Consider the following 20,303-nt stretch of genomic DNA (forward strand, 5'->3'; position numbering starts at 1 on the left):
ATCGTTATTGTACAGCTCTAACTTTTCTGAACCTCATTTTCTTGTATTTAAGAACCAACCACAGCTTCTTTCAATTACAATGTTGATCTAAAACCAAAAAGAAATAAGTAAAACATATTAAAGTTCTTTTTTATAAATTCCAACATAAGGCAATACAAGTAAAATAAATCCCTCAGAAGGATTTATTTTGCTGGCCTTAGGCTCTCCATGACAGCTAATCAGACTTAACCAGGACAAGCCAGTTTTCCTCACATGTTCTCTGGTAGCACACAACTCCTTTATGAGTAGTTCTTAAATATCCTACTTACCACTTGGTATTTCTATATGACTCCTGATCCAACTGCATGCACCTACTTCTCCAATTGCTACTTTTCTTCTCCTTTCTGTCCAGGAAGAACAATGGCTTATAGCAGTTACCTAACTCTTATATTTGCAGAGTCTGCTAACATAAAGAAGGCTTTAGTATTAAAAAAGCAAATTTTTAAAAATCTGACAGAAAATCAAGATAAATTCTCAGTAAACTACCCCCAAATAATTTAAGCTATTTGAGCATTCTGAATTTGGCTTCAATTGCTGATACCCGTGAGAGCTCTACCTGTTACTTTCCCGTCTCACTGCAGCAGCTCCCAATGCTTGCTCTACAAAGCAGAATACTTACAAAGGCTAAGTGTACTGAGCACATTTCCTTTCAACTACTTGATACAAACAAATGGAAGCTATTGAATGAATCAAAGAAATGTTTATTATGTATAAAATGTATATTATAGACTTTATTTGTATGAAATTTTCTTATACAAACTAGAAACTTAAAATGTCTTAGATCACATAATACTAATAAAGTCCAAAAATTCTCTATGATTCTTAATTTTAAGAATATTTGGGGGGGCCTGGGAAGGTGGCTCAGTGGTAGAGTGCTTGCCTTGCATGCCAGAGGCCCTGGGTTCGATTCCTCAGCACCACATAAGCAAAAAAGAAAAAAAGCCAGAAGTGGCGCTGTGGTTCAAGTGGTAGCCTTGAGCTGAAGAGCTGAGGGATAGCGCTAGGCCCAGAGTTTAAGCCCCACGACTGGACCCCCCCAAAAAAATAAATAAAAAGAATATTTGGGTACTTTATAATACCACTTTTTAAAAGATGACATTCTCTAGTAGAGAATGTCAACATGGATCTTAACCATTTCTGCCTAAATCAATCACCTATTTAAAAAGGTACCAGTAAGTAGATGGACAGTTAGCCAAAACTGGTTTAATTATTTTCTACTTTATCTGGACAAGAAAACAATTTTTGCAAGCAGAAATAGAAACGTTTTATAAACTTCCATATTACTAAAGGATCCAAGGCTTTAATAAAGCACAAAGAAAGTGTCACTTTTTATGGAAAAGCTTTTATTTGAAAAGTAATAATTTGAGTAGATACTTACTTTACTATTTCAAGGCAATGCAAGTACAGTATTAAGCCCTGGAGGTAGTTTTACTACCCTGCTTTCTGAACTTTATGCTTTATGCAGGCATAGTGCTCACTGAAAGTAGAAATATGTGATCCAATTATAAAACATAACTTGTAAGAGTAAACATACAAACTGAATAGCCATGAAAAAATAGAGGATTAATCAAATTGTTTGTTTAAAAATATTGTTATACAGAAATCTTATGCACAAAATCATATTATAATCAGAAGGACTTCAGAGTCACGTCTGAAGAACAAATACTAACTTTAAGCTAAAAAGTTAAACATTCACATTCTCTTTTTCAAATTATTTTAAAAACTTCACTCTTCCAATTAAATGTGATATTTTAACAATTCATTACAAAACCTTGTTATAACCATGTTTTCTTGTGGTGATATAAATAGATCAGCTAACAGGAAAGAGTTTTTTAAAAAAGCTAATTCAGGAAAGAAAATAAGCAAGACTCAAAGTGCGATCTCTAATGTCTTTTTTCCCTTCTTATCATTTCTTTCCATATTGTCTTTTGAGACCAGGAGCAATCATGGGTCCCTCACCTGATCCACACTTTCTCTGGAACTTCTCCTGGCTGTGACACAGTGAAGGCTGGCATTGACACCACCTTCTCCATCTCACCAGATGGAAATGTCTTCCCCCACTCCTCAGACCCCTTCTTGGGCTGCAAGAAGTGGCATTACAAAAATTCATGGTGTCTATAATGATAAAGCAAGAAAGAGGACTTCTCTAGTAATTACTGTGCTATCCTGCTTCATTGTCTCTACACCAAATAAGTTAAAGAAAGATTAAAAACTAAAAATCACACTGACCATAGACAAACAATCCTTTAAAAGTTAGGAAAAGGAGAATAACTCCAACAACAAAGTCACACAAGTCATTCCATTCCTACATCACATAAGTCACTTTTCTAGCAACAATCCTAAGCAGAAACATGTTTTCCCTCCTACTGCATAAAGGAATAGTGTCACTTATTAGTATCAAAAGTGTTGGAAGCTCTGAGACAAATGGGAAATTTCAATTCCATCATTTTTATCCATCAGCCTGCTCTTTCCCATTTTCAGTCTGTCCACTTAATGTGTTAGGGGCTTCCAGAGAAGGCAGCTCTGGGGAGCCAGCCTGCATCCCCGCTGTGGGCGTGGGCACAGAAGGAATCACAGCACACAGTGGAGTCCTCTTCAGCTTTATCACTCGGTGGGATGTAGACTTCTTGTCAGAGAGTAGCACCTTTGCTGGCGAGGGGTGTGTGGCTCCATTCTCAGCACTCCCGGCACCATCACAAGCTGGAAAATGCCCAGATGCCCTCATACCCACATTGGGCATGGAGCACTGAGCTGCCTTTCTACAGCTGCTGTTGTGAGAGGTCTGGACAGTATTGGCTGGAGCCACCCTGACTGATGCAGAGTTCTTTACTTTAATTTGGGTGCTTGTGGAAGGGCCCAAAAACCTGACTGGCTTAGGACCAGCCTTATAGTTCACACCTTCTTCCTCTTCATTAAGGGTTATCAATCGCCTAGAAAATACAAAAGTCATATCTTTTTTTCAGCATTTTCACTTTTAGTAATGAATAAAAATGTTTCCAAAGCATATCTTTTGGCTTAACAAAAAGGCTTTCCTTAAAACTGGAAGTTTAGAGATAAACCTACCTCATCTTTCATCTACCGGGTCAATATGTAAAATAGCAAATTTACAAAAGATTATTCTCAATTTGAATGCAAACTTCATCTTTTAAAATCACACATAGTGTTAACATCAGCAAGAAGTTAAAATCTGGACCATTAACTAAGGATTATACAACATATCACCCTCTTCCTAATAGTCCAAATGTGGCCCAGAGGATCACAAGAATAATCAAGGTAGATTTTCCTACAACTGCAGTGTCAACAACTGAAGAAAAAGAAACAGAGGGTTCATAGCCAAATACAGATGAAAAACTGCTGCATATGTTTTCAAATGGACCTTTAAAATCCATTCTGACATATGAAAGATGTTTATTTAAGTTTGTTACATCTGCATTTCCCAGTCACACTGTCACCTTTGACAGCCAGTAAAATTCACATGTGTGGTTCACATTTTGTTGGAGACTACTAGAATAGTCAAACTCATGGTGTGGGTATGGTTAGATGATTTCCAATTTGAAGTCTGGGCAAGCCTTCAAAGACTCCTGAATAGTTTACCATTCATTATAAACAGCCTTAAGACAACATTTCTAAAAATTACTTAGAATTGTCAAAACACTGCCAGTTCCTCCCATTGCTTTCCACCATCTCCCCATCATAAGGTCCACCTCACAGGCACACAGGTAAGGCAACTTTCTCCCAGCCTAGAGAGGAACAACCAAATTGTCTCCAAACACTGTCAAACATCCACTGGAAGGACAAAAACACCGCCAGTTCAGAGCCACTGCTCTTTAAATAAACAATATTTGTCCATCATAAAGCTTATCTCATAGTGTCCTTGAGAAATGAGATGTGTTTTAACAAAAGATGACCAATTTTTTTAAAAATTAATAAGCTGTATTTCTGCAAAAGAAGCCAGAGGCAAAACTTAAAAAGTAGTCTGAAATTCCTTAGATATGAATCAAATCCTAAAACAAGCAATCAAAAAAATCAGAATATTGAAGGCCATGAATAAAACTTAGATACTAAAAAAAAAAGAAACATTAATTTAAATAAAAACAATGAAAGAAACAGATATGGGATGAATTTAATGCTAATAATTTCATGGAGCACAAGAAAATATCATCAAATAAAAATGCTATTTATGGCAAATAAATGAGAAAGGAATTCAGAATAACCCACAGGAAATTTCAAGTATTAAGTCTAAACAGATTCTTTTTCTACTGTCAAATAAAGCCTGGAATTCCATTTCTGTTGGGGGTAAAAAATGCCTACCAGAGCATTCCAGTGGTCTCCACTAGTATTTTTTTTTTCCAGTAAGGGGTTGGGGGAATACCAACACCAAGGTTTGAACTCAGGGCCTCTAATTTGCTCAGCAGATTGCCTACATTTGAACCACACCTCCAACACAGCTGTTTACTGGCTATTTTGGGGATGGAGTCCCACAAACTTTTCTACCTGAGCTCCTTCAAGTCATGATTCTTTAGATCTCAGCTTCCTGAGTAGGTAGGATTACAGGCATGAGGCACTGGCACTATGCTATGAAGTTCATATTTTTTTTCAGTAGTCTTAGGGATTGAACTCAAAGTCTCATGGTGTTAGGCAAGTCATACCTCTAGCTTCCACCAGCATTTTCCAAACCATACTGGGCTAGGCACAGTGGCTCATATATGTAATCTTAGCTGCTACATGGGAGGTGGAGACCATCAAGCTCATAGTTTAAGGCCAGCCCAGGCAAAAAAGTTCGTAAGAGCCCGTCTGAACCAATAAAAGCATAGGTATGGTAGCACTAACACACAGTTATCCCAGAAGTCATAAATGAGAGTATTGCAGTACAGGCTGGTTCTGGAATAAAAACAAAACCATATTCAAAAAATAATACAATAGGATTTAGGGTGTGGTTCAAATGGTAGAGAGCCTGCCTAGCAAGCACAAAGCCCTGAATTCAAACCTCAGTACTATAAAATACACACAAACACACAGTCCTTCACCTCCAGATTTAGGGAATTATTTCAACTCTTATACACTATTTCGGTAACTTTGTATTTATTAAGATCTATATTTTGATGGTAAGGTAGACTATCCATCTAGGTCGTTAATAAACTTAATAAAATCAAGGATTATTTCTCTTTTCTAAAGTCATTAACAATATCAATTACAGAGTTTTAAAAATATAACATAACTCATTTGTACAACTACTTAAAGATAATAAAATTATAATTTTAAAAAAATCACAAAGAACCTCTTTCGAATTGGGGCCATGTGACGCAGGCTTCCAAGTAAAGGCTGTTCTTCCAAAGTCCAACATTCTATCAGCTCATGAGGGACCCGCCAATAGCTAACACCTTGAAGATAAAAAGGCATCATTAAGGGAGCTCCAAATACCATAAGCAATGAGCAACAGTATAAGACCAACAAGTTGTAGTATAAGGTTATGTCTCTCACCTAATGAAGGGTAGGATGACAACACAAACAGGAAGTGCTCACTGAATGCTCTAGGACAGTAGAGTGTCACAGCTCATGACCTGGGTTCAGGCAAAGCTGATTAACTACCCCTAACTACCCCGTCTTGCCACTGACTGCTGAGATAATCAACTCATGATATATGCCCAACTGGCAGCTGAGGCACTAGCCAAAACTAACTAGATATGAATCCTACTCTCACTCACTGATGTGACCCTGGGAATGACATTTTCTGGACTGAAATTTTTATTTCCTCAGTGATATGCTGATAAAAACAGTATGCACTGTTATCAGTGCATACAGTTATGAGGTAATCATTGAAGGTCTCACAACCAACTAAGCACACAGAAAGTGTCAGGTGCCTTTGTAAGTCAGTCGTAGTGTTGGCAGTATAGTAGCACTTGAAAGCAGTGATTATATCACTTGCCCTGTAGACTTCATGAGGTGGGGTTACTAGAACTGCTCTGTAAACACCACACACTGAAAACAGGAAACATCACCACTCTATGAAAATGAGAATAGTGATTCCAGACAAATTCATATTCAATTTTAAGTTTGATATTCTCTTCTGATTAGAAAGTAAAAGCTATATTCTTTTGAGTCTCCAAAACACTGTTATCAATAAAGAGGTCAGATACAAAGAGTCACATAGTACATGATTCCATTTGAATGAAATATCCAGAATAGTTAAATCAATTAAGACCAAAAGTGGAATGATGGTTGTAAAGGACTAATAAAAAGTAGAATGGGGACTAATTGTTTATAGAGGTTACTAGAATTGCCTCTGAGGTGACAAAAAATGTTTTGGAGATACCCAAGTAAGAGTTATCAGTTGTCCAAATTGTAAAAGTAGTAAATGCCACTGATCTATATACTTTAAAGTAGTTAATTCTATATTATGTGACTTTCAATTCAATTTTAAAAAGTTATATACAGATACATGAAAAGATGCTCAAAGAATTATAGTAAATAAAAACTTCTCAGCATTAAAAAATAATGCCCTAATAACTCTTTAAGTTCCAAGAATGGACTTGGTGTCTTTTTTACCACTAAAGTTCTCTTAGTAATTACAAAATGGGCTTCTTAGAATGCTATTTTAAGATACAACCATGTTAATGTATATGTCAATGATCTTTTTTTTTTTTTTTTTTTTTTTTTGTCGGTCGTGGGGCTTGAACTCTGGGCCTGGGCGCTGTCCCTCAGCTCTTCAGCTCAAGGCGAGCGCTCTACCACTTGAGCTACAGCGCCACTTCCAGTTTTCTGGTGGTTTATTGGAGATCGGAGTCTCACGGTCTCTCCTGCCCGGGCTGGCTTTGAACCACGATCCTCAGATCTCAGCCTCCTGAGTAGCTAGGATTACAGGCGTGAGCCACCAGCGCCCGGCGTCAATGATCTTTTTATTGATGAAAGTAGCATTTCCTTCCATGACTAGTCATTGCCACTTGTTTAAATAATAATTTTTCATAATTATTAAGGTAATTCACAGTTACTGTACAAAACCTGGGAAATATAGAAAAATAATTTAAAATGTAAAATCACACTTAACCTGAAAACTATTTTATTCCAATCTTTTTTTTCTGTTCATGTGATATGCTCGTAACTGAAAAAGTTTTATAGTTGTTTCCTGCTTTTTAATCATTGATTTTATCACAAAGCTCCCTTCTATATAAAAAGTTACACATAATTTAACAGTCATCATATTGGATTATATAATCATATATTACACTATATAAACATATTCCATGTATTGATATAACATATAAATAATATTCCAAAATAATCTTAATGGCTGTATTCCATCTTGTGATTGTACCAAAATGTATGTAGCTAAATTTACTTTTTTAATTATCTATTTTGAGCTTATAACTTATATCCCTATTAATAAATCAATTGTTTGATTAAATGATATGAAAATTTTGTTTTTCCTCTCAAGTATATTTCTCAACTACTTATTAAGTAATCTATTTTCTTCCATTGGTAATTCATACTTTGTATCACATAGCATTTTTATTTTTATAACTTCATTAGAGTTTACTCTGTCTGCTCTATTCCTAAACCAGAACACATGGTTTTCACTAAATCTATAGCATGTTTTACTATCAAATAGAGTTAAGATATATCCCTTTCATTACTTCTACTTCCCAAAATTTTCATTGCTATTTTACATGTTCATTCCTACATAGGTCTATATAATATGGATGTACAGATAGTTCAATGAACAAGGGGAGAGATGTCTAAAGGAGATGCCTAAATACATATTAGCAATTTTCTTCATTAGAAGACCCAAGCATATCTTGGCCTGTCCCATGAATGGGATTTCCCCCTAAAATTGCTAAATGATTTATCAAAGCTAGCTGCTGCTGATTCTATAACTACACTCAATCCAGCTGTTTTTAATCTATTAAATTCAACACCTAAAATACCACTTTTTTTCTTTTTTACATTTTGTAAAAAGACATATGCCCATATAAAACAACTGTCTTCTCCCTTCCATAGACTTTTCTCTTACTTTTGTTTCCTGGTTTAAGGATTTCAAAGCCTCCTTGGAAACTGTTAAATAACAATGATGCTCCATTATGTTTTTGAAAGAGCTAAAAGTCAATCAAAGGCTTTATAAAAAGTGAATGATCCTAGCTTTCCTCTTCAGCTTCCTAGTCAGTAGATAAAGAAGCCAGGCCAGGGCCCTCCCAAAGAATCCTGGGCATCCTGCCATGAGAGAGACACAAAAGAAGACACAGAACTCCAACCCCCCCAACACTGTTCCTCAACTTAAGCATAAGTGTCTCAAAGTACACTAAATCACCAGTAATAAAGAGAAAAGCACTTCTTTCATTATTATATGCCACTATGCTTGCTTGGAAAGTGTAACAAGAGAGGAGAAAAGAGAAAAAGTTAAAGAAACACAATTGATCAAAAAAGCAGAGCTGGGACCAGCCCCCACCTGAACAAGGAATGGCAGATGTAAAGTTTGTAAAGCCGCTTCCTCTCTTTTCATTTATTTTCATGCAATCTGCAGTCTGTCTCTACTAGCTTCAAGGTCATTTTGAAAAAAGGATACTGGATCTAACCAGTGCCATCTTAGCCATGTGGTGGCTAGATGCTAGGGTACTGGGTTTAACTGGCACCATCTTGTCTTCATGGTTAAGGCAGAGAAGTTCAATCCCCAGGTAATGGGTGAGCCTGAATTCCTAGAGGCAGGGACTTGAATGAGAGGTTACTGGACCTGTCCTTGCTATGAACCCTGACCCTTGACCCTGGCCCTATTTAGGCCCAGATCAACTCAGGCACTTTACTCCATGCCTCATGACTGTGTATCCTGGCTCTCTAGTTGCCACTTCAGTCTCTCCATTGGTGCTGATACGGTTTGTTGGTATTGGTCTTTTTCTCTTTCTTTCCTGCTCTCATGGCTCACTTTTCTAACAGTGTTAAGTGTATTAGATGGTCTGCAGGTCTTTGAGACAGGAGTCTACCTGCAGATGCCAGCTCTTTAATAAAGACTCCCAATTTGACCTCTCTGTTTGTCCATAACTGAGTTCCAATACATTTTGAGGACTGAGATGCAATTATCACAGGATGCAATTTTGGAACTTACAGTGGTGTGTACAATACAGACATTCCATATTTACATGTTAATTAAAAAAAATATCGCTCCGGGATCCTTAAGCTAGTCTCCTTTCCAAGACTTGGTTTTCTTGTCAAATAGAAATAGCAAATAGTAGACAGGGTTGTTCAGGACTAAGAGATATCTAATGTGAACTGCATACCATAGCGGGTTTAAAGCATTACTATCCTTATCAACTCTAAGTAGTTTAATTAAAAATGGTCATTTTTCCAAGTGTGCATTTAAAGGTTTTGTTTTATTTGAGCTCTTTATACATGTCCTCCAGCATTATTTTCACTTCCTCTCCTTTTTTATACATTATATGCTTAATTTAGGACAATGCTAGGTATCCAATAGATCCAAATAAGCTCATATTTAATTGAATTAAGTAGAAAAAGTATGCTTGATATTACTGAATTATATTATAGTAGCATCAAGATAGTGTAATAATATTTAGGAACTAATAGACTTTAAGGACATGTAAGTAAGCTGCCTCAGTGTTAGCAAGTAAGTAACACCTTGACACACTAAAAAGAATGCTTTCTCAAAAAACTATGTACACACACACACACACACACACACACACACACACACACACACACACACACACACACACACACACACACACACACACACACACACACACATATATAATTTCTACTTTGTCTTATTAAGGAAAAGTCTACTTACTTCCATGAAATGAAATAAATGTACTGTACCTTTTCCTTCCCAAGCATCAAAGGCATCCATCATTTTCTTCAACTCTGCTACTGAATAATAGCTCCAAATGTACTGAACATTATTTCCCGCCTCTCTAGAAATATTACAAAAAAGAAAAGAAAACAAACTACCTAGGTGTGGATATATATACATACAGTCAACAGGCACTCTATAAATGGTAAGGGGAAATACACACACATATATCTATATGCATACAAACATACAATATGAATTTTTTTATTGTGACAATATGAATTTTAAGCATGAACCATAACATATACTAATCTATGTTTGGTCTCTTTTTGCTGTAATAAAGTATTAATTTCATGATATAAACAAATTTTTTCAACAAGATTTTTTTTTCTTAAAATCAGCTAACTAATACAATTAGAAAAGATTCAACTTTCACTCAGATTAACCTGGCATCATGCCAGGTTTTTACATATTTTATATACAAACTTCCTTATCTGTAAGGAAGCTGGACACTGATGATATCTCTAAACAACTAAAACAAGCCTATACAGTCATATATTAGTCTCTAAGCTGTGACATAATCCAATTTCCCACAGAATTAAAGCAATAAAAGCTTCCTAAATAAATTTACCAGTGTAAGTAAAACTACAGAGAGATTACAACTCTTAAGAAGTTAATATGTTCAAGTCATGGAATTCTAGAGCTGGAAGAAAAAGAGAAGGCTTTCTTTATTCTTAGTAGAGAACCCAAGGCACAGACTAGTCATTCAGTGGTCTGCCAACCTCTAAGCTAGTACATCCACTCCAGACTATGGTCCAAGGGAAACAGTGGGCATATAGCTTTTCTTTTCTTTCTTTTTATTTTTTTTGGGGAGGGGGGTCCAGTCATGGGGCCTGAACTCTGGGCCTGAATGCTGTCCCTCAGCTCTTCAGCTCAAGGCTAGCATTCTACCACTTGAGCCACAGTGCCACTTCTGGCTTTTTTCTTTTTGCTTATGTGGTGCTGAGGAATCGAACCCAGGGCCTCAGGCATACAAGGCAAGCGTTCTACCACTGAGCCAACTTCCCAGCCCCTCTTTTCTTTCTTTTTAAAGGCTTCTTCACTTTTTAAAGGCTTCTACAGGGTCTCTGGTGCTCAGTCCCTGTTGAGAACTGCTGTCCTCAATCACAAAGACGGCCTGTGACTTACAGCTCTGTGAAATACTCTGTATTATCACCTGCTCCAAAGCAGCCTATTTCCATAGCTGAGAGCCACTCTGTCTGCTGGGCCATGATGTCTTTTCTAATCCACAACTCTCTTAGTAGACACTGGATGATTTGGTTAACTTTCACACTATTTGCACATACCTTTTAAAAATGCTTTTACTGTAAATCCTTCCTCCCAGCTGCTTATCAATAGCATCTGTCCCATCTGTTTTGGTGGCATATACACCAATAATTCTACTCTCACAGCTCGCACCAGATGTGTTAAGATAGTGGAGAACCCAAACTGTTGGCTTATTGCAAACTAGGCCATATGAATCACAGAAGTCTGTTAAGGCCTAAAGCAAAAAAGAAAGAAAAAAATATAATAACATAAAATTTGGATTTAATTATGGCATAAAATAAAGAATGAATGTGCTCTATTACTTTCATGAACAGCTGCAATTTGAGATGGTCATAACAGAAAAAAAGAGATTTCAGACTAGTCTTTAAACACATACGTTATGAATTAACTGGAGGAAGGAGGGGAATAAGCACAAAAAAATACCGCCCAAACCTTAACAACTTTTTATTTAGAGACTCCTTTTTCACACCAAAATTTTATTTTATCTTCTCTTTCAGTTTGAATATCACTTTTAATTTTATAATCTTCATATAAGAACTAGTGTTTTCTCATTCCTTTGTTTTTCTTAAAGTGTCTCATTTACCTGTATCTTTCCTTCACTTTCTACTGACTATCTCCATAGCTGGTCCCCAAATTACAACCATGAGTTAATGAGATAAACTTATTTTTTTATACTAGCAGACATATGTAAACTCAATATATACTGCCTGAACTCATTTGGCATTTATCCACCTATTCATTCATTCATTCATTCATTCATTCATTCATTCACTTGAACATGTGGAGGTACCATCTAAGGTCTAAGAGATATAAGATATAAGATGATATTAACTAGTTTATAGCTAATACAGAAATCAGAAATCATTCAATGAGCCTTCAACACATGATATAATACTTATTATATGCCACCTGAGAAGAAGACATGATGCTACAGGGCTAAGAGCAAGGGGCTTCACACAGTGGAGTGGCGGGGCCTTTGCTGGAACAAATGGTATGATTGCTTTGAGGACTTTTAGGACAGGCATCTTTGTTTTGTTCACTGAAATAGACCATGTTTCTGCAATAGGGGCTGGCACAAAGAAGATGCCTAGTTGCTTACCAACTCAGTAATGAAATTAGGCCCCCTTACATGTCTTGTACTGGCATCTAACATTGCCATCTAATTTCTGTATTTGGTTCTTAACTTCCCTTGCACATCTTTATTTTCCAATTATACCATAAACTGCTTGAGGGTGAAAACTGAATGTTAAATACCTTGATGTCCCACATAGTTCTTGTACAGTGCCATACATGTCAGAAACATTTGAAATAAATATGTGTTGGCTGATAGAATAAGTGTGGGCTGCCCTTGTTCTTTTTCAATACAAACCAGAAATAGAACAGGATTCAAAAGAAGATAACCCTCTCCAACCTATCACCAAGCTTTTGTAGCCCCATTCTGCAGATGTAGGAAATAGCATTGAAAGACTGCATTATTTGACAGTTAAATTATAAGTAACTTCAGGAGCAGAGCCCATGCCTCCCATGCAAATTCCAGAAGGGGATCTGGAACCAAATTAGCTTTTCTTTTTGTCTGCATGCCTAATAACCAAACATCCACCAGTTTGCTTATCTACACACTAACATCCAAATCAAATAATTCAAACCACTTAAAACATTCCCTAGGTAAGTGTTAATAATTAAAATTGACAGTTTTCATTACTGACAATTTTCTAGGGAGTATTTTTCTTGAATGTTAACTAGTAGCAAATATAAAAAGATAAAAAAAGCTTTTGAACTCATGTAAAAATCTTTAAAATGTGATTTGAAATATGAACACCTTAAAAAAGATTTACCAGTCTCAAAGAGAATTTATCAAAATAATGTTTTAACTTAGTAACAAACTGCTATACTCACTAATTGAAGAGATTTTATTATTTAGCATGACCATTCCTTTAAAAATCACTTTATAAGCCAAAAATAATTAACAATATGTTCTCATATACTACAGTTTTCTTAACTTAAAAAGAACTTTAAGCAAATCTAAGGTCATGAGTTCAATCCCTAGTAGAAAAAAAGAAAGAAAAAAACTTGTAAAGGAGAATGTTTTATTAAAAAGTCATCGAAGGCACTGGTATGTAGTAGATGACTGTAATCCCAGATACTTAGGAGGCTGAGAGCTGAGGATTGTAGTTCAAAGCCAGCCTAAGCAGATAAATCTAATAGACTCAGATCTCTTAAGTAATCAGAAAAAAAAATCTAGAAGTGGAGGTATGGCTCAAGTGCTGGAATTCCAGCCTTGAATAAAAAAAGCCAAGAAAGAGCACAAGGCCCTGAGTTCAAGCTCCAGTACCAGCATACAACAACAACAAAATTATCCAAGCCAAGCACTAGTAAATTATGTCTGTAATCCTGACTACTAAGGAGACTAAGATTTTGGCTCAAAGGCAGCCCAGGAAGAAAGCCTGAAAGACTCATCTCCAAGCTGGGCTGGAGACATGGCTCAAGTAATAGAACAAGTTTCAGCCACAAGGAAGCAAGTTAATAAAGAGCATGAAGCTCTGAGTTCAAGCCACATTACCAGCAAAAGGCTCAAAGTTCAAATTCCAGTACCACTAAAAAAGTTATGGGAATTTGATAAGTCTTTTAGCAATGTAATATACTTTTCTAGAATCAGATCTCAGCTTTATAAGGTGAGTAGGAGTAATTAAGAAACATGTGCTCAAAACTGTAAAAGCTGCCTCCTGTTTGGTTTATGTGACAACACAAGCTATGAAAAATGGTATATATTGCTTTGTGTATAATAAATATAGGATTTTTTTAAAACTTGAGAAAATGTCAAGACCTTTTTAAGTTCTATATTTGACCTTAAAGAATATGCCTCCATTTCATTGGCCAAGTGGTCAGACAAGCTGTATGGATAAGGTATGCCAAAGTAATCAGCTTCCTCCTGTAGGGCAACTCGAGTCTGCTCATCTGTGGGAATGTGAACTTCTCCGTGAAGATAATCCAAAAGGTATTTAAACAGGTGTCCATCTCGATCAATAACACAAGCCCCTAGAAAACATTCAGTTCAAAGACAATGATCAATTACAACTACAAGTTTCTTTCACCAAAGAAGGTTAACATCTAATAAAAGAGGGTTAGCCACTCACGCTGAGCTAAAGTTTTGATGTTTTGACTTAGCAATAATACTTTAAAACTGAATTTGAGTGAATTGCTTGGGAAAATCATCTGAATTTACAGAACACTGCATATGAGTCTGGATGCAAATATATATCATCAGGAGTGCCATATCTGGTTTATATGGTGTTCTATGTACAGAGGGGGCAGGCCATGGGAATCAGTGGAGTTAAATCAAACCCATGCTTTACTCATCTAGCCATGCACTATGCCATGGAACTGTATTTTCCTGAATAGAAGGCCCTCTTTCATAGTTTGCACAAAGATATTGTGTGGCTTAGTGGTAGAGTCCTGTAGTCTTACTATTTAGGAAAACATACTCCAAGATCCACTTTAGTTATTTAGGAAAACATACTCCAAGATCCACTTTAGTTACAATCACTCTATCCCACTATAGGCAACTGCAAAAGCTCACCCCTAGCCTCAGGCCAGTTGGACAAGAACAGAATGTGGCATGATCATCATATGACCAGTTAGTGAAAGTCAACTACGCTACAAGCATTGAGCAGGTGTGCCCTTTGTCTGGAATGGTTGGATTAATCACATGGAGTATGAGAATCTACACTTAAAACAAGAAGAAATACTGTGTTGGCACCATTTTATGATAAAAGATGCTCTTTAGGAATTTAGTAGAATTGAAACCAAAAAGCTTCTGCATAAAGAAAATAATTTTTTCTCTTTTGATTAATGTAGAAAAAAAAAGGACTAGTGAGGTAAAAATCTTGGGAGTAGAAACTAAAGCTCAATCTCTGCTTCCTTTCATTATCAAGCTCTGGGTACCAGCTAGATATTTTCCCACTCTTTCAACTGCCATGTAGCTGAACAAATGACTTTCCCAAGCCTTAAGCTAGTGACAGCAGCCAACCTTTCATGCTCAGGACCCCTTGAGCTCTCTCCTCTACCACAGAACCACAGTGGATTCTAGGGCTCATGGAAGGTCCAAAACATAATACAGAAAGCCTTTCTTGGACTGATAAAGATTACTTTACAAATAGCAGTAGGTTCATCAGTGGCTCCCACCATACTTGAGGCAGAGACTTTATCCTATATTCTAGTTTCTTCCAAAACATCATTTCTGGTCCTCTGCCTCCACTGGCATTTCTTAGCCACGCATCTCAGCACAGAGGAGACCACATAGGTATACCAGTGTTAAACACAACACTAATTCCATGACTGTCATTAACAAGGTGGCCAGCTGCTTTCGCCAGAGAAAAATGTTTTCTAACTTGAGAGAAAGAGAAACTGATAGACTTCAGCAGCTGTCATGTCACATGTGCTAATCTTGATAATTAGGTCACAGTTGGTCCTGACACCCTCTCACTTTCTTGCCAACTTTTAGCAACAGTATCACAGACTTTAGAAACTAGTGCTTAATTTCCCTATGTACTTAATCTCCATACAGTCCTAATAAATTCAGTAATTAGTAGACTAATCTAATGCATTCCATGGTAATTAGGAAAATCAAAAGGAATTTAAAATAGATTCTACTTTAATGAATATTCACCATCATGCTTCCAAACTTTGGACATTTACCTGATTCATCTGTTTTTAGAGGAAAACGACCACTGAACATAGACGCCAGCATAGAGTCCTTAAAGCGGCACAGAGACTCACGCCGGGCTGTGAAAACACAGCCCCCGACATTGAGTCGAAGAACTTCTAGCACCTCTTCGTCTACCTTATGGTCCGCCATTGTGTCCTTAGCCACTCCAAGTTTTGCCTCACACTTTAAGTAACTTCAAAACTTCCTCTGTCAAAGCAAAAGGAAACACCACTGTCATTTTACCACTACATGGATGTAAAACAAATACTTTTATAAATGATTTCAAATGACATCTTTGGAACCAGCAATGCTAAAAGATGCCATATAATATGAATAAAGTTTGAGATATGCTAAGAAGTTGGAAAACTTTGACCTGGGATTTGTATCAGATAATAAAATATCAGCAAAGTATAGCTGCTGAACCAACTTTTTAAAGAATTAAAGTTACACATGGTCTATCACATGTAAAGCAAAGGTAGGGAATATGTGTAACCTTCAGTACACATGTCTTTATAACTACAAAGTCTGCAGAGATCAGTATATTGCATGAAACTGAGTTTTATGACTTGGGATAAAATGCTAAGAACTTGGACAAATTATCTTTTTCTTGTTTTCTCATCTATAAAATGGAGGCAGCAATGTTGGCTACATCAAAGGACTGTAAGAAGCCAGGCGTTGGTGGTTCACACCTCTACTACTAGCTACTCAGGAGGTTCAGATCTGAGAATCACATTTTGAAGTTTCCATGAGATTCTTATCTCCAATTAACCATCAAAAAGTTAGAAATGGAGTTGTGGCTTAAGAAGTAGAGTATCAGACTTGAGGGGAAAAAAAAAAAGCTAAGAGATACAAAAAAAGGACCATCAGAGAATAATTAACAGATAAAGAGAAAGTAGTTATCATAAATTAGCGTCAGCCCTAAGTTGACCACTTTCTCTTAAGGAAAAAGAAAGACAAGGACAATGTAAGGAGACTGGGAAGGTGGCTCAGTGGTAGAGTACTTGCCTTGAATGCAAGAGGCCCTGGGTTCAATTCCTCAGCACCACATAAGCAGAAAAAGCCAGAAATGGCACTATGGCTCACGTGGTAGAGTACTAGCCTTGAGCTGAAGAGGTGAGGGACAGTGCCCAGGCCGAGTTTAGGCCCCACAACTGACACAAAAAAAAAAAGAAAAAGACAATGTAGGTTGTGATTAGGAGTTTGGCCTCAACAGCCAGGTTCAGTTCAAAATCCACTTCTCCAAAGTAAGTGCCAGTTACTGTTAATTAAAAAAATAAATGCATATATATATATTATTTCTGGCTCACAGAGTGAGCAAAATAAACGACAAATATACTTAGTACGACAAGTTTTATCCTAAGTTATATACTCAGGAACTTGATAGTGACTTTGGAGATTTAAGAAAACAAAAGAGCAGAATTTGTAACAATGATAGTTTTAAATCTTGTCACAATTATAATACTAATAGCCAGACTGGTTTAGAACTGCACGTTTAACACCTGTTAGATGTTATAAGTGTTTCAATTTCTTCACACTAGAGTGAAGCTTTAAGAAAGTTTTAAATGATTTAAGTGATTTTTTTCATCCACGTGTGACCCAAAAGTCACTGTTGTGTTCATTTAGAACCAGAAATGATACTGTGTGAAAAAGGTATCCTACATAATCTATACATTTCATAGCAAGCTTCAAATGGTTGCCAAAGGCTCAACTACGTTACTGTCAATTCACTTTTATTAAGTGATCAACTATAATCCTTTCCTAGATGTTTCAGTTTGGCCTGCCACCAAAATAAGAAGAAAAAATGGGAACTAAAGGTCCAGCCTTCTAGAAAGATCCCTGTTAAGACACACCTGTGAGGCGTGGGATGGAGCCAGTTCTCACTGCCAGTGAGTGACCAGCTCCCCTGGGATCCTGCCTCTACTTCAAGATCCTGGGCAAACCTGACTTCCCAAGTATCCATCCTGAGTTCGAATTCTTGCACAGTGCTTCAGGAAGATATAATGCTCTGTACTTCTTCCTCATTTTATCCCACTGTTTTCAGCCCAACTTTTGGGTAGGGTGGGGCAGTGTCACTCTTAAAATAACTCCACTTACAGAATGCTTCCCGGATCCGCTTCTACGATAGGAATGGCTGTCCCTACTGGCACAGATAAAACAAACTCAAAACCCCCAAACAGCCTTGTGGGATGTCCCCTTTAGAGCCAGGCCCGCTGTGTCCCCAACAGGGTCCCATCTAGCACTGCCCCGAGGCCGTCTCAGGCCTGTCACTGACTAAGCGGCGCCGGGATGTGTGTGTGTGTGTGTGCAGGGGGGGGGGGGGCAGCACCCCAGGCGGCCCAGAACTGCTCTCACCCCACCGGGGCGATCCCCAGTTCCAGCTGGCCCCGCGGCGGCCTCGGGGCGGGGGCGCGGTCCCGGGCCCCCCTCTCCCCTCATCAGAGCCCGGGCACGCCGACGTGCAGACTCCAGGCCCCGCGGCGTCCTTCCCGACGTCTGCGCGGCGGGACCCGCTGACCGCGCCCGGGGTGGGGGTGGGGGTGGGGGGCGCTCCTCCTCAGAGCCGGGTCAGAGGGAAACGTGAGGAGCCAGGCACCCTGCCGGGAGGGGGGCGCCTCCCACGACCGGAGGGAAAGACGACCCCGATTCGGCCCCAAGCCACGGCCTGAAACCCCGGCGCCCGGGTCATCGGCGTCCCGCCGACTCCTGGGCCCGCGGCCCACCAGGCGCCCAGTGGCTGCGCACCGGCGACTGCCTGACTGACCTGCGACCCGCCGGCCCTCAGTGCCGCCCCTGCCTGACACCGCGGGGCCGGACGCGGAAGAAGGCGCCTCCTCCGCTGCTCGGCAACTCCCGGAACAGAACAGCCCGACGGCGCCCCCGTGCGGCCTGGCCCCACGGCGCCGCAGGAGGGAGAGATAGAGAATGGAGAGCGCGGGCGCGAGGGAGCGCGTGTAGGAGCTCGCGATAGGCCACGCCCCGGAGCGGCCACGCCCCGGCACGCCACGCCCCTCAAGCGCCAGGGCTCCGCCCCCGTCAACCAACCCAAGGAGGAAAGGGCGCCTTCCAGCTTACTGGGAAGGGTGTTCAGCTAGGAATTACTGGTATAATGGACTTGGCCAAGTCCGTTCGAGTAGTGTGTGCGATTTACAAAGCTTTTCCACACAGAACTTCCTTGTTTAATTTACAATTGAAAGTTATATTTTGGAATCTTCACTCCCGTTTCTTTTTTAATTGTAAAGATACTGTACAAAAGAGTTACAGCTACGTAAGGTAAGAATACAGTTCCTATCAAACATTGTTACCCCCTCCTTTGTTTTTCCCCTACCCATTTCTTGGCTGGAAGGTAGAAACTGTTACACTAAAATAGGTGAAAAAAGGAGAAAGAAAGAAAAAATAATTGTTTTCTTGATCCAGCAAAGAAAAATTGAAGTTATAGCAAACATTTATTAACACTTTTGTACCTCTAACCCTGTGCTAAGTCCTTTGCAGAACTACCTAATTTCTCGTTCACACTAAACCCCAGTCTCCATTTCCATCTGTACTCTACCTTGTACATGGTCTTGTCTCCAAGGCACATCCCCAGAGTTCATGCTGATTGGTTCCTAATTCCTCTGTTAGGGTCTCAGCAAGGGAGAAGGCAGTGAAAGGTAAGTCTGCCTCCCCCCTCAGATATTAACAGTCTTGGGAAGCAGGGAAGGAGTGTCCAACATATAATTATTGAGCATTAGATTTGAGCCAGACACTGGGACTGAAGGATTGAACTAAAGCAATGTCACTGATCCATGCAGCTTTCATTCTAGTACAATGGTCAGAAAACTTTTTCTGTAAATATGTTAGATTTTGTGGGTCTAAATGGGTAACATTAAGAGTATGGACCATAGAAAAACAAATGGTAGCCCATGGGGCTGTTCAAGTGGGAAAAACAAACAGTAAGCAAAATAGAATAGAGTCAAGGTAATAGTAAAGATGATAGCTTGGGTGGAGAAGTCCTCACTTATGAGGGGAATGGATGTTTGACAGCTAAAAATGAGAATAAGCACAGCTTCCGAAGTGATGAAGAATATTTAAGAAAAAAGGAAGAGCAAGTAGAATGGCCTTGGCTATTTGTATAAACAGAAAAGAATCGGTAAAGGTTGCTGAAAGGAGACTGTCAGGAGGTTGTTCAGGCAGAAGTGAGTTTATTAGGAGAAACCAAACTGCCAGCAACCACCATATGTAGATGAAGGTTTTCAGAGTGCAAACTTACAGTGGGGAAGAGAGATTATATAGGGGAGGGTGAGGCACGGCCACAGCAGATGCAGAAGTGACCTTGGCACTTCAGGTCCTTTGCTGACTCAGTCAGGTGATTGACAGTTACAGGTGATCACCAGTTTTGGGCAGGTGATTTCTGGTAAGGGTACCTACTGTCTTTCACAAAGGAGGGTGGGTGGAAGGGCTGTT

The 20,303-nt window shown here is 38.7% G+C and overlaps 1 protein-coding gene across 6 annotated transcripts; it reads right to left on the bottom strand.

Annotated features, from left to right (window-relative positions):
- Positions 1 to 801: 801 nt before the first annotated feature.
- On the bottom strand, positions 802 to 18,708 carry Kctd18 (potassium channel tetramerization domain containing 18). 6 transcript variants are annotated; one of them, XM_069995767.1, is made up of 8 exons: positions 18,625 to 18,708; positions 17,958 to 18,003; positions 15,854 to 16,070; positions 13,983 to 14,194; positions 11,179 to 11,372; positions 9,859 to 9,953; positions 5,318 to 5,420; positions 802 to 2,969 (listed from the first exon to the last, which is right to left on the bottom strand). In XM_069995767.1, the coding sequence occupies exons 3-8, from the start codon at positions 16,011 to 16,013 to the stop codon at positions 2,489 to 2,491; spliced, it is 1,245 nt and encodes a 414-aa protein (XP_069851868.1). In that variant the 5' UTR covers positions 16,014 to 16,070; positions 17,958 to 18,003; positions 18,625 to 18,708; the 3' UTR covers positions 802 to 2,488. The 6 variants fall into 6 exon arrangements, with proteins under 6 accessions (XP_069851868.1, XP_069851865.1, XP_069851869.1 ...); XM_069995764.1 differs by lacking the exon at positions 17,958 to 18,003; XM_069995768.1 differs by lacking the exons at positions 17,958 to 18,003; positions 18,625 to 18,708 and adding an exon at positions 18,216 to 18,328.
- Positions 18,709 to 20,303: the final 1,595 nt, after the last annotated feature.

The sequence above is a fragment of the Dipodomys merriami genome, unplaced genomic scaffold (genome assembly GCF_024711535.1).
Source record: "Dipodomys merriami isolate MVZ:Mamm:240054 unplaced genomic scaffold, mDipMer1.0.p SCAF_49, whole genome shotgun sequence".
Taxonomy (NCBI): domain Eukaryota; kingdom Metazoa; phylum Chordata; class Mammalia; order Rodentia; family Heteromyidae; genus Dipodomys; species Dipodomys merriami.

Excerpts from the sequence above, each read along its gene's own strand:
- Kctd18 (XM_069995764.1), bottom strand. The coding sequence starts at position 16,013 with ATGGCGGACCATAAGGTAGACGAAGAGGTGCTAGAAGTTCTTCGACTC. Across the intron at positions 5,421-9,858 it reads TGATGCTTGGGAAGGAAAAG|GTGTTAGCTATTGGCGGGTC; the intron begins GTACAGTACATT and ends TTTATCTTCAAG. Across the intron at positions 2,970-5,317 it reads ATGGCCCCAATTCGAAAGAG|GCGATTGATAACCCTTAATG; the intron begins GTTCTTTGTGAT and ends TGTATTTTCTAG.